Source organism: Spinacia oleracea, chromosome 3, assembly GCF_020520425.1.
Source record: "Spinacia oleracea cultivar Varoflay chromosome 3, BTI_SOV_V1, whole genome shotgun sequence".
NCBI lineage: Eukaryota > Viridiplantae > Streptophyta > Magnoliopsida > Caryophyllales > Amaranthaceae > Spinacia > Spinacia oleracea.
In genome coordinates this window covers 116951284-116965637 of record NC_079489.1, presented here as the reverse complement: position 1 = coordinate 116965637, position 14354 = coordinate 116951284, and the positions used below count along the sequence as shown (strand labels likewise).

The following is a 14354-nucleotide window of genomic DNA, read 5'->3' as shown; positions in this document are numbered from 1 at the left end:
CATATATTCTTAGTTAATTAACTATTAGTATCAAAAATTGATGAGAGGCATTTATGTCGCTCCTAGCTTAGGTTTTCGTATTAGTTTTATTATGATTTTCGTAGTTTATATAGTTTTTCGTAGCATTTTTATGTTTTCTTTCCATCTTGTGCATTATAGGTGAATCTTGTGGAAAATGGTGGAAAACCAAGTAGATTGGAGCAAAAACAGAGCTGTGCGACCGAACATGGTCTTGTGCGCTAGAGTAGTGAAGAAAAGGTGGACTGAAGGAAGAAGTACCGCTGTGTGGTCGAACGACTTTCTTGTTCGATCGCACAGTGGAGCCCTTGTGCAGTCGTGCTCTGTTCAACGGCCGCACAAAATGGAATTTCTAGGCAAAATGTCCCCAGATTTTGGATTCGATCGCACAGGATATCACTCGCCCGCACAAGATTTTTGTGCGCCCACACAAAGTTGTTGTGCGACCACACTGAAGACTTTGAGGAATTTGGCTAAGGCAGGTCTGTTCGATCGCACAGAAATTTCGTGCGGTCGAACATGGCGAAGGAGATTGATCTTCGCTCTGTTTGCTTGCGCAAAGATTATGTGTGCCCACACGATTTTACTCCGTTCGATCGCACAGAGGGTTGTGCGGCCGAACGTCGACGCAAGGTGGGTTTATTTGAATTTTAAGTTGCTATTTGGGGAAGCATATAAATAGCTTTTTCGATTTTAATTCATGATCATTCAATTTTAGAATATCATAATTAGATTTTCAGAATATTAGAGAGAGAGTTCTTAGTCTTTCAAGCTTTGGATTAGGAAAGAGAAACTTCATATTGGAAGAAGCTCAACTTGTAATTCTCTTTCAACTCTTGAATTCTTTATTGCAATTTCAATTCAATCTTTAATGCTTTGCTATTCTTCCAATATGAAGTTTCTCTTTCAATTTCTTTGATGATAGTTTTGGTTGATTCTTATTTTCCATTGGTTCTCAATTGAATTCTTAGCTTTTGATTCTCTTAATTCAATCTTTCAATTCAATGTCTAGTTGCCTTCAATATTTGATTTCCTTAGTTAAAACTATGAGTAGTGAGTACTCCCTCCGTCCCGGAATACTCGACCCAGTTTGACCGGCACAGAGTTTAAGGGACTTGAATTGACTTATTTAATTTAATAGGTAGTAGTTGATAGTGGGGTATTATTTTAATGTAGTTAGTGGGAGGTGGGGTTGGGGGAGAGTAGGGGTTGAATTTTTAATTATTTTTTGTATGGAGTAGGGGGTAGGTGTGTTAATAGGGCTGGAGTGAGAAATAATATAATATTGTTAGAATATTTCCATTTTTAGAAACAGGTCAAGTATTAAGGGACGGCTCGATAAGGAAAACAGGTCAAGTATTCCGGGACGGAGGGAGTAGTTTCTAGTTAGGGATAAGGGGGAAATTGAATTGGGGGAAATTGAAGGATGATTCATGATTATTGATGTGATTAAATTCTGATTTGATGCTAGGAATTCCATGACTAGTGAATTAGTAGTTGCAAATGCTAGTTCAATTAGGATAGATTGGAGTGCTTCATTTTGATTTGGCAAGAGATTGTGAATCTCTATGTTGCATGTAAAGAGTTGGTTTCAATTGCTAGTTGTTTATTCTTTGGATTATGCGAGAGCTCTTCCTAGATTAGAGAGCTAAGCGCGTTCTATCCGAGAGGTGGCGAACGCGTCATTCGTTGCTTTTCCCCTATGTGTCAAGTCGTTGCATCGTCATTGTGTGATTAAACTTCGTCCTTCCCCTAATTTACCCTATGTCTATCCCCAATTCCCTAACGCTTTCCTTAATTGCATAACTCGTTTGATAGCATAGCTTTGTAGTTGATAATCAAATTCAAACTCCATCCTAAACTATCTTGACTAGGAAACTCACTTCACTCCGTTTCCTTGGGACGATCCCAATCTTACCACTATAGCTCATATAGTCGGTTAGGTAGGTGAATCTATAAATTTTATTTGATAAAGGTGTATTCGTCAACGACCGAAAATACCTCTGTCAAAAATCCAATACGTCAATACTACAATACCGAAAGAAACAATTGTTTGACAAAAATAAAATATGCTCCAAAGTGTTAATAAGTAGTCTTTGTACTCTTCTAGGGTTGCAAGTCACGTTACAACAGTTATGTTGTAAATCTAATAATATACCTTAGTCTACAAGAGTTTATCTTGTATAGGGTTTCTTTTTTTATTTTGTTATTTAAATCTTGAATTATTATTTTTCATATGAAATTGCAAAATTCGGATCGGATCTGGATATCCAAATCTTAAAAATCGTGATCCGAATCCGATCCGATATTTTGCACAAAAATTCGGATGGGATATCCAATCCGGTTTTATCGGATCGGTTATCCGGAAATTTGGATATTTAAACCGGATAACGGATCGGAAATATCGATATCCATTTATTCGGATTTTTTTGCTCACCCCTACCGAGAAGTTAGATGATTGAATTTTCACTTCTCGAAGGCATTGAAACAAATGCTGAAATTGAAGAGAGCTGCAATGATGTAAGTCAGTTTATTTATTTCATATTTATTTCTTTTGTTCTTAATCAAAATATCAATATTTATTTCTTTTGTTCTGTTTAGTTAAGAAATTATACATATTAGTTATAAAATGACACCAATTAGTTCATCTATAAAAGAAATTAGTTAAACATTTAATTAAAGTAGTTAACATTTCATTCAATAAGTTAAGCTATGACACAAATTAGTCCAGTAATTAAAGGAATTAGTTACATTGTGACAACAAATGCAATAAGTAAAGTATTTAAGCAATTAGTTAATGAAATTAGTTAGAGCAATTAGTTAATTATTTAAAGTAATTAGTTAAGTATTTAAAACACTTAGTCACATAGTGACTGGTATTAGTTAGGTTGTGAAGTCAATTAGTTATACATTGATTCCTACTATTACTATCAGCTAATTTGTGTTTTACTTAACATTTTATGATTTTATGTTTTCATTTTTTGTGAAGGAGTTGCAATCGGCAATGAAATCTATTGCCGAGATTTATATGTTGTTTTAACTTTTCATCAGCAACATATAACTCAGTTAAAGGCAGATAGACGACAAATGTCTGATAGTCCTGGATATGGAGATCCAGTAATTTTGGGGAATGTCGACTCGATTGTTGCATATGCTGAGGACTTGAAGAAAGATAACAATGCTGGTGGTGGTGGATATGATGGTGGTGGTGGTGGTGGTAGTGGTGCTGCTGGTCCTAGTGTAGGTGGCCGCAAGTGGTAATAATGCTGATGCTTCTGGTGCAGGTGCCAGTGGTAATAATGTCGATGATGTTGGTCAAGGTTTTACCTAGAAGAATGTTGATTGCTTCTGGTAATGTTCCATCAACGACTGACAAAGCTGCTGGTGGTCCATCTGAATATAAGAGTCTTTGTAGCAGCATACCACCTGGTTCACCCGATGAACAAGTTTTCTTTGTCTACGTTTTTATGTTCAAGTACCCAAAGACCCTCGCCGGTGAGATGAGGGTAAAAAAAAAGTGTTGGACTTCTGTTTTCTTGATGATGAGTTTGTTAATCCAAAGTAAGTTGACTCTTGATGTTCCTGTATTTTAGTTATTCTGTTCATTTCATTTAGTTAAGAATTTTAACCATTAGTTAAGCATTTCAACCTATTAGTTTTCAATTCATGTGATTTAGTTAAGCATGTCAACCAATCAGTTAAGCAATTGAACTACTTAGTTAACCAATGAAATAAGTAAGTTTGTAGAAATAGAGAAATTCAATTAGTTAAGCCTGATATCCAATTAGTTTAGAAATGGAACCAATTAGTTAAGCCATGAAAGCAATTAGTTAACACCGAAACTAATTAGTTAAGCAGTGGGAATAATTAGTTAAGCACTGAAACTAATTAGTTAAGAAATAGAACCAATTAGTTAAGAAATATAACCAATTAGTTTAGGATTTACAGCAATATAACCAACTAGTTAAGTATATACATCAATTATTTAGAAACTGACATAAATTAATTGTTGTGCAAGAGGGTTGAGATTTTTGTTTATGGTTTGGTCCATAAAATAACTCGAGATGAATGCAATGTTTGCTTCCTGATAAGTTTATCTTATCCAATATTTTCGAGTCTTGGGCCATTCTATTAAACAAAAATCAATTGGAGTTGAAGTATCAAGGGTGTAACTTTTATTTTGGGACTGATTACACAATAAGTTCTTTTCTTAGTTAATTTTTGTTAACTGTAAATGTTTAATATGTTCTTTCATTTCTCTATTTACTAATTACATTTATTTTCAAGGTCTTAGTTTTGGGGGGCTTTAAATTCTCGTATTCTTGTATATTTTTATTTTGAATGTAAGTATTAGAGGCTTGACGAAATCCGTTTTGAGATCGCCAAACAACCAAATTTAAACTGGTTTATCGGGAAGCGTGACAACTAGAATTGGCTTTATTTTTTACAATCCAACCCCCAAGGTGAGCCATTTTTTAGGGTCACACTAATGACGTTAACCAATTTTTGAACATTGTAAATCGAAATTCAAAAATACAGCGTAAGGGCCCCTGCGGTTTAGAACATTGAATTTAGACGGAGTTGCCACCAAACTTTTTAAGGGTCCGTTTGGAAAGACCATGACTCGGGTAAGGCAATTGGACTCGAAAACCGAATAGAGATCCAGATTCGGGAACAAGGCACCTATTTAGAAAGATTCACAAACTTTGGTTTATTCAAGACAAGGATCATTTTTGTATAGAGAAATCCTAATCATGACACTAGTTTAGGCGGCTTTTGGCATGCATTTAGAACAAAGAATTTTGCTAATTTGTACGTGATCTTTGTGCTTTAATCAAATTCAAGGAACCTAATTCGGTTGTCCAAAAATTATCTTGTTTTAAGCGTGATAGAACCTTTGTATTTGGTTTATTAACATGTGAGGTGATGAAATCAATAAACATGTAAAGGAAATCATCTCAAGCAATAGTATAAGGTGCATAAAAGTAAAATTATTTATGCTCGAACTTGCAATAAAGGAATTGAAAGGTGCGATCTTGAAAATTCAATCGAGGAAAGCTTTGTTCAAGCATGGCATGTTTCCCCTTGAATCCAATTTTTGTATGAATCTAACTTAAAAATGTGGTCGCTCATTAAAAGTATCATCGATTTTGAACTTGAACATTGAACTTGAACTTGAACTTGAATATTGAAATGAGGAGACTAGATACTCAAAGATTAGAACTTTCATGCTAAAAACATCTCATCTTTGATATGCTCCAAGACTTGAACTTGTTCTAATTCAAAGAGAGTTTTCTCTCATTTAAATACCATTGAACTTGTGACCCACTCTTGTTCTAGAGAGATAAAAGAATGAGAGAGAAAATTCTCTCAACTGATTATCAATTTCAACCCAATATGCATAGTCTTCGTCAAGATCCACCAAATTTTCAGCAAATTCCCATCTCAATAATGGCAATCGGTACGCTTTTCCCTTTGAATATCTTCAATTCTCATGTGTTTTGCCCCAAGTATCTATCAATTTTCATGATTGATTCTCCAAAGCAATACCCCAAATCAACTCATAAAATTTATACGGTTTTCCTCCATCAAAAAACTATGGAAATTGGTGAATTTACTCCCAAAAAATCTGAACATCAATAATCCATTAGCTCTCTCTATTACAGATCCATGGTTGTACTCCAATCATTCCTTCAAGTATCCCCCTTTTTATTATTTTTTCTTACCCCAAAATTATCACCTTAATTTCAAACCTCCCTGTTTCTGCCGGAGAAACTATGAATGTAATAACTCGGGAATTAACTTAACCGATGACGTGTCTGACCGTGATTTCCTTATATCCGACTACCTGTGTTACCGTTCTTAGATAGTCCCTGAATGTATCCGAGGAACCTTCGTATTAAAATTAGACAAGTTGTTGTTAAGTGAGAAGAAGTAGAGAGAGAGTGACTGATTTGCTTTTTTAGGTAATGATTAGATAGCCTTTTTTAATGATTACAACAGAGTATTTATATGATTACACAGGGGTAATTATGTAATTATATCTACTTCTGATGAACAGCTGTCCTCCTTGGTTCTTAAGGCCCAAGGGCATTTTCGTCTTTTTATATCGAATTGGGCTGGCCATGTATGTATGCCCAAACAATTAGCCCCACGCTTGACATAGGAGATGACGTCTTCGGCATGTCGTATGTTGAGCGAATTCTTCCCGTTTGTTTTTCTTGATTCGTCTGCGTTGATGTCGAGGAACATGCCACTTTGTGTGAGCAGGGACGCTTGCCGAGGGACCTCATTATATTGGGAGTTGGATGGGCTCGGTCGAGGAGCATGCCGAGGAAGGGCATGATGCTGGAACTCCTCCTTGTCGAGGAACCTCACTTGCGCGCTGTTTAGCCGGTCGAGGAACAACATTTTTGTTCGAACAAGAATTTTTTGGTCGAGGAGCCTTGCATTATGTTGGGAGTTGGATGGGCTCGGTCGAGGAGCATACCGAGGAAGGGCATGATGTTGGGCGGCACTTTGTCGAGGGACGCACCCTTTGATATGGTCATTGCCTTGCGTCGAGGAGCGTCACCCTCTCGTTTCTCATTTAACTCGGCTGGGGGCTTTTTCTCTCATTTGAGCGTGGGCATTCGGCCGAGGAACCTTCCGCGCTGTTGGGTGTTAACAAGGTTTGGTCAAGGAACACTCCCCTTGTTTTTGAAAGTCGAGTTCCTTGGTGTCATAATATGAGCCCTAATGCCACACGAGGTCGAGGAGCAACCCCATGTTTTTAATTAGGTTTGGTTGAGGGACATATTGGTCAACGACCTACTCTTTGGGCCGTGTCTTGTCGAGGGACTTCCCCTATGCTCGCTTGGTATCAGTTTGTCGAGGAGCTTCATTGTTCCGGCAATGACATTCGGTCTTCTGTCCTCGGTCGAGGGATCAATTAATGCTCCCGCGTTTTACACTTCCATGTTTGGGTGCTCCTTATTTTTGGTCGAGGAACTTCTTGGCTTTGGCCGAGGAGCTTCTTGACCTTGGTTGGACTAACACTGCTTATTTTCGGTGTTAGAGGTATGATGTCGTTACATCATCGAACCTGATATCTTATTCATAGTGGGCCGAGGACTCTCTTTCCACCTGTTTCAAATGGCGTTATATCATAAATATTATTTCATGCTATCATACGATGACATTCGGCCGAGGAGAGTTATTTACGCGTGGGTAATTACTTTGCGCCGAACGTCTCTCTCGGTGGTTCAGTGAAGATATATTGGATTAGTCGAGGGGTTAATAAGCCCCAAGAGCGAGATCCGATGCGTAGTGTAGCCCGACCTCAATAAGAGGAGGGTGCCTTTGGATGAAGGTCTTTCAAATACTTTGAACGATATGCTCAAGTACGCCTTGAATGAAGGTCTTTAGGCACTTAATTCAATGTTTTTTCCTTTATTTTTGTTTGGTTTTGGGCCCAAGGAATGGCTAATGAGTCACGCGGATCTCGGAAGATAGGCCCAAGAAAAATTGGGTAACACTTATGCCGACGAGTTAATACGGACAAGCGACATCGCGCATGAACAATTGAACATGTACGGTCGAGCGATGAGTGGTTCGCGGGTTCGAGTTGGAGAACATATTGGGCCTTTCAATGGATTCTTGCTTAACCCTAGCCTTTTCTCCCAGTCGCCGCCCCTTTAGTTGCCCTAACTTTTGGAGTTTTAGTATAAAAAAGGGGGGAGGCGCCTCTCTTTATTACTCCTTCATTCTTCTATCAATCCACAAAAGGTTATTGGAATAAGCTACTATTTGCGTCGAGGGAGTTAGTCCTCATTGGAGGATCCCGTCAGGCCTTTAATCCTCAACTGGCACGGTCGAGGAACCTGGGTATCCTTATCTGAGGAGTTAGTCGACGCATCGTTCGGTTGCCTTCCACCCTTTATCGGTTCACCATTAGTCGGCCGTCGACACATTTTGGATAGCCCCAAAGCAGTTATTCGCCGACGCTTGGAGGGGGCGCCTTCTTGCTATATCGGTGTTATTGAGTGGTGTCGTCGACAGGCTAATCGGGGTTTTTCTGTTTCGCCAGTAACAGCAGCTCGTTGGCGGAATTTCATTGGGAGAGGTGTTTGGCGGATCGTGTTCTTGGTTCTTTTGGTCTACGGAGGCACGCTTCAAGAGGTATGCCGTTGTGTTCCTCTTTAAGTGTAGTTTTACTTTTCTGTAAATAGGGGTTGTTTCTCAGGCCGAATACCTTTGTACTGAATAAACGAGGTATTCGGTCTGAGCCGATCACCCCACCTACCTCCCTCGAGAAATTAGACTTGTCTCGGGAAATAAGAGTGGAGGGGGTTGTAGTAGTCAATGTTGTATCATCATGCTTAGATCCCTCGGCGATACCCGATGCCATACCCCTTCCTACTTCGTCAGATGAGTCTATTTCAGCGGGGGAGGAGGAACATTGTCCTTATCTGTGGGAGGTTTCAATTGCCTTCCCACCTTTACATAATAGTTACTTAGATATTTATTTGAACAGTGGTTCCGTCCAAATAATGTCCGAGGGAGAGGATCTGACATCTTCTAGCTTCGATGATTATCCTGTGCCCGATCCTGCCGGGGGTCCGGCTAATTTTTATCTCAAGCCTGAGTGGAGGAAAACCTTGAAAGGGCACGTCGATCACCTGAATAAGAAATATTCGCTCAAGAGTGAGTATATTTTGTATAGGCTGGGGGTGTTACACACTATCTTGACTCCGTCTCCGGGTTGTACGGCCGTGTATAAGTCGGGTCTTCAGCTAAGTCTTCGATTTCCCTTACATCCCTTTATTGTTGAATTTCTTAGTGCCTATAACTTGTCTATCTGCCAGTTGATGCCCAACTCATGGGCTTCTATAAATTCGGTGTTGGCCATTTGTGATCTTTTGAGGGTTCGATGTACTTTGACGTTGTGGCGGTCGGTGATGAAGTTGGTGGAAGTATCGGCTTATGAGTATGGTCCCGGTTGGTGGTCATTTCAATGCCGAGGGGGTTTTAAGGTGGTCGACACCGTCCCTTCAAATCATAGAGGGTTCCGTCATGAGTTTGTTTTTGTGTATTATGGTGGAGAATGGGATATCCCGTTGGTTCCCGGGTCCGAGGGTTCGAACTTTTCTCTCAATCGAAAAGTGCCGAAGATGACAGTAGAGGAGGCGATGGTTGCTATATATCTCCAGAAAGTGGAGAAGTGGGTAAAGGGTCAGCGATTCATGGTTGCCCCATTTTGGTTGCCGAGTTCACGGGAGTTGAGTGACGAGCACTTCTTGTCATCATTTGGTTTGAGTCCGGCTTATCCTAAAGGTAGGCGCCGAGGGATCTTTACTTCGCTTTCCTAACTTTTTATTCTCCCTTGTGAATTTTGTTGATTGCTTGTTGGTTTGCAGATATTGCCCAGTTGAAGTTGGACGAGGAAATGGCGGGGAGGATTAGTGCTAGCGCTCTCCTTGCTGCACAGATAAGGAAGGACCTGGCCGCTAGATCGATGAAGGTTCCTGAACCTCCGAAGGTATGTTGGGTTTTACTTTCTGATGAATAAACATCATTCTTCGCTTTCATGCTAATTCTTCCTTGGACAGGATCCCAAAAAACTGAAGAGGAAAAGGGCGCCTACTGATCCGGTTCCGACGGTTGCTGTGACTGGACCTGCGCCGAGGAAGGTTTCTCGCGCCGTGTCGACGACTGCTGCTTCGGGTTCCAAGGGAACCAAAGCCGCCAAGAGGGTGGTTCTTGCCCCTCTTAGTGTTTGTCCTGACGAGGAGGAGAGGCACCATGCCCCATTGTCCGAGGAGGGTCATGAACTGTCTTCTGAGTATCTCGCCGAGGGGGCTTGTTTGGCTTGGGGGTCGTTGATGTGTCTTTCGACCGATGATGGGAGTTTGAGGCCTTTTGCAGAGCTTCCCGTCAATCTGAAGAATCGGCGCGTGTGCAAGGCGATGGATGAGTTGTTTACTCCTGCCGATGATGCTCATTTGTCCTCCCTTGGAAAGCATGAGATCGATGCCCTCCATGAGAGTTGGGCCGAGGTGAGTCTCTTGATATGGTTTCCTCTTTCTTTCTGTTTTGTGTTTTATGATTTTCTTCTTTCCTTCTAACTAGGCTTTATGTTTCAGTTTTCCATCCAGATGACGGCTTACACACGCCGATGCTACAATGGGGCTGCGGATGAGGTAGAGAAGCTGAGGGATGAGATCGGGAAACTCCGGGAGAAAGAGAAGATGCACTTTTCGGAGGTGAGTGGACCGAATAAGGAGCTTCATTGGACTGAGTCTGAGTTGGATCGTGCTAAGAGAAGCATTAGGAATGACGAGGGGGAGCTCCAACAGGCCAGGGTTGATCTTGCCAAAGCTAAGGAAGATTCGACGATTCTCACGAGCCAGCGTGATTCCGTTAACCGGGCGTTGAAGGATGTGAAAGCTGAGTTAGAGGTTGCCAAGGATCGACTTAGGACCTCCGATGCTAGGATTGGTGATCTTTTGAGTTTGCAGAACCGTCTGAAGGAGAAGATCGTCGAAGAGTGGAAGAATTCCGAGGAGGGTGAGGCTCATAATGTTGAGATAGGCCTTGAGGCGACTTTTGTTGTTACTTCAGATACATTGCGTCGAGTTCAGCTTGCTTTGGCTGAGTTTGCGCCTAGCATCGGTTGGGATGAGATACAGGGCAGGTATGATTCTATTCTGGCCAAGGAGCGAGAGGATCTCCGGTCTCAGCTGGTTGCTCAGGACAAGGTTGAGGGAGGCGAGGGTGATTCGTCTGGCTCTGATTCTGCTAGTACTTCGGGTTCTGATTCGAGCAGCAGTGGTGATGATGATGCTGGTAGCCATGTTGATGTCGTCGATCCTTAGGCGGATGGTTGTTATCTTCTTATGTTACTTTTGTAGCTTTCTTTTCGTACCTAGTATGATATAATCTTTGAAGATTTGATCCTTCGTAGAGGAACATTAATATTGAGCTAAATTTGATCCTTCGTAGAGGAACTTTGTTAAGAAACTAAGTCTAAGTACTTATAATTGATTTTGGCTCAAAACTTTCTTTCGTTTCATTCAATCATAGCCTTACACTTTATTTATTACAATGATGAAATTACTTATCATTTGGCGACAGTGCCCCTATTATGCCCCTATTACATCATTGATACTTAAATACATACCAGACACTTTAGATGTAGAATTTCTTAAGGTTGTCGGCATTCCATGGTTGAGGAAGTTGCTTGCCCCTTGGTGTCGACGAGGTTGTAGGTGCCAGGTCGGATAACTTTTGCAATCTTGTAAGGACCCTCCCAGTTAGGTCCCATTTTTCCGAGGGTGCTTCTTCGGCCAGTTGCCTCAATTTTCCTCAGTACCCAATCTCCTTCGTGCAATGGCCGAGGACGAACTCTCTTGTTGAAGTACCGAGCAATCTTCTGCTTATAGGCAATGGACTTGAGCAGAGTGTTTCCTCTTGTTTCGGGGAGCAAGTCGAGATTAACCCTTTTTTCGGCTTCATTTTTCTCGTAATCATAGTAAGTGACTCGGGGTGAGGGAATGCCAACTTCAACGGGAAGGACGGCGTAGTTTCCATAGACAAGTGAGAAAGGAGTTTGCCTAGTAGATTCTTTGACGGTGGTTCGAGCCGACCATAAGACACCAGGCAGGTCATCAACCCAAGAACCACTAGATCCCTCGATCATTGTCTTGAGCCCATTCAAGATAATCTTGTTAGCAGATTCTGCTTGGCCATTGCTTTGGGGCCTTGAAACCGACGTGAATCGAGTTTGTATGCCGAAGCGATCACAGTATCCCTTGGTGGCTTTGCTGTCAAACTGTCGACCATTGTCTGATATGAGTGTCCGAGGGACTCCAAATCTTGTGATGATATTCCTCCAGATGAATTGTTGCACTTGCTTGTCACTTATCTTTGCAAGAGGTTCTGCCTCGATCCATTTAGTGAAGTAGTCGACAGCCACAATTAAGAACTTTCTCTGACCGGAGGCTACTAGGAATGGGCCGAGGATGTCCATCCCCCACCTGTCGAAGGGTAAAGCAGCTTCAATGGTTGTTAGGTCATTGGCTGGCATCCGAGTGAGATTAGTAAACTCCTGACATCGACCACATCTTTTAACCAAGTCTGTCGCATCCTTTCTTAAAGTTGGCCAATAGAAGCCCGATCGGAGTGCTTTTCCTGCAATGGTTCTTGCCCCTTGGTGGCTCCCGCATGCCCCTTGATTTAATTCCCGGAGTATGTAATTTCCTTCCTCTGGGGTAACACATTTGAGCAAGGGGTGGGTGTATGAAATCTTGTAGAGAGTCTCGTTGTGCCAGAGGAACCAATCTTCTTGTTTCTTAATCAATGCCGCCTCTTTTTCACTGTCAGGGAGCACATTGTCTCTTTTGAACTTTATGATTTTCTCCATCCAATCTGGACCTCTGTCTAGGCTCATGAGTGCCTCGACATTTATGTTAGGCTCTTGTAGCACCTCCCAAATGATCGTCCTAGGCTCCATCCCCTCTGCGGAACTTGCTAGCCTTGAGAGGGCATCGGCTTGTTGGTTTTCTGATCGGGGAATATGTCGGATGGTGAAATCATGCAGTTGGTCGATGACTTTCCTTGCCTTTGTAAGGTACATTTTCATACTGTCTTCCTTAGCCTCGAAATCTCCTTGAATTTGTCCGAGAATGAGCTGTGAGTCAGACTTGGCATGCACAGAGATGGCTCCCGCGGCTTGACACATTTGAATTCCGAGAATAAGTGCCTCATATTCTGATTCATTATTGGAGGCTAGGAACGAGAACTTAACCGCATATTCGAGCCGATCACCATTGGGCGTTTTGATCAATATGCCTGCTCCACACCCTGTCCTTGTGGCCGACCCGTCAACATAAAGTTCCCACGACTTTTGGCTTGCCGTATCTTTTTTGGGTGGCCGATTAGTGCATTCGACGATGAAGTCGACGAGGGCTTGTGCCTTGATAGCCCTCCTCGGCTCGTATTCCAGGCCGAAATCCGAGAGCTGGTTTGCCCATTCAGTCATGCGGTTTGAATGGTTTCGACTCTCAATCACCTTTCTCAGAGGTTGGCTTGTCAGGACCTTGATTGGATATGCCTGGAAGTATGGTTTGAGTTTTCGACTGGCTATCACTAGAGCATATACCATTTTCTCAATGAGTGGATACTTGGCTTCTACTCCTCGGAATGCGTGGCTAATGAAGTATACTGGGTGTTGCTGTTTCTCTCTTTCGACGACAAGGACCGCGCTAAGTGCATACTCAGTGATGCCCAAGTAAAGGTATAAAGTTTCTCCTGCCAACGGCAAGACCAACTTGGGAATGGTCGAGAGATGTGCCTTCAGTTGTTGGAAAGCGGCCTCGGCTTCGGCATTCCAATTAAACCCTGTTCCTTTTAGCACTTTGAAGAAAGCAAGACTTTTAGCAGCTGATCGGGACAAGAACCTGCCGAGGGCTGCTATGCATCCAGTGAGTCTTTGGACTTCCTTGACTGACCGGGGGGATTTCATGTCGAGGAGCGCCTGTATTTTGTCAGGATTCGCTTCGATTCCCCTTTCGTCCACAAGGAATCCGAGGCACTTCCCACCTTTGACTCTAAACACGCATTTCTTTGGATTGAGCTTCATGTTGTGTAGGCGTAGGGTCTTGAGCGTTTCTTCGAGGTCGGAAGAGTGCTCTTCAGGGAGTTTGCTCTTGACGATCATGTCATCAACATACACTTCGATGTTCCTCCCAATCTGTTCTCCAAAGATTTTGTTAACTAGCCTCTGGTAAGTTGCCCCTGCATTTTTTAGCCCGAAGGGCATCACTTTGTAGCAATATACTCCTTGGCTGGTGATGAAGGCAGTGTGGGCTTGGTCTTTTTCGGACATGGGAATCTGATGATAGCCTGCATTGGCATCCATAAAGCTGAACAGGCCGTGTCCAGCCGTCGAGTCGACGAGCCTGTCAATTTTTGGCAGAGGATAGTCATCCTTGGGGCAAGCTTTATTTAGATCTGTGAAGTCGATGCACATTCGCCAGGTTCCGTTTGGCTTCTTTGCCAAGACCACATTAGAGAGCCACTCTGAGTATTGACACTCCCGGATAAACCCTGCCTCCAACAATTTGTGGATTTCCTCAGCAGTAGCTTGGTTGCGCTCTACGCCTTGATGCCGCAACTTCTGTTTGATTGGTAAATGACCTTCCTTGATGTTCAGTTCGTGTACCATAATCTGTCGGTCGATGCCCGACATTTCCTTGATCGAGAAAGCAAACACATCCCTGTATTCTCGCAAAATAGCAATGATTTTGCCTCGCAATTCCTCACCTAGGTGAAGGAAATAGTGCCCTTGGTCCAAG

The 14354-nt window shown here is 42.2% G+C and overlaps 1 protein-coding gene across 1 annotated transcript; it reads right to left on the bottom strand.

Moving 5' to 3' along the window:
• Positions 1 to 11203: 11203 nt before the first annotated feature.
• Positions 11204 to 14248, bottom strand: LOC130470015 (uncharacterized). Its single transcript, XM_056839568.1, has one exon. The coding sequence runs from the start codon at positions 14246 to 14248 to the stop codon at positions 11204 to 11206; it is 3045 nt and encodes a 1014-aa protein (XP_056695546.1).
• Between the last annotated feature and the right edge of the window lie 106 nt (positions 14249 to 14354).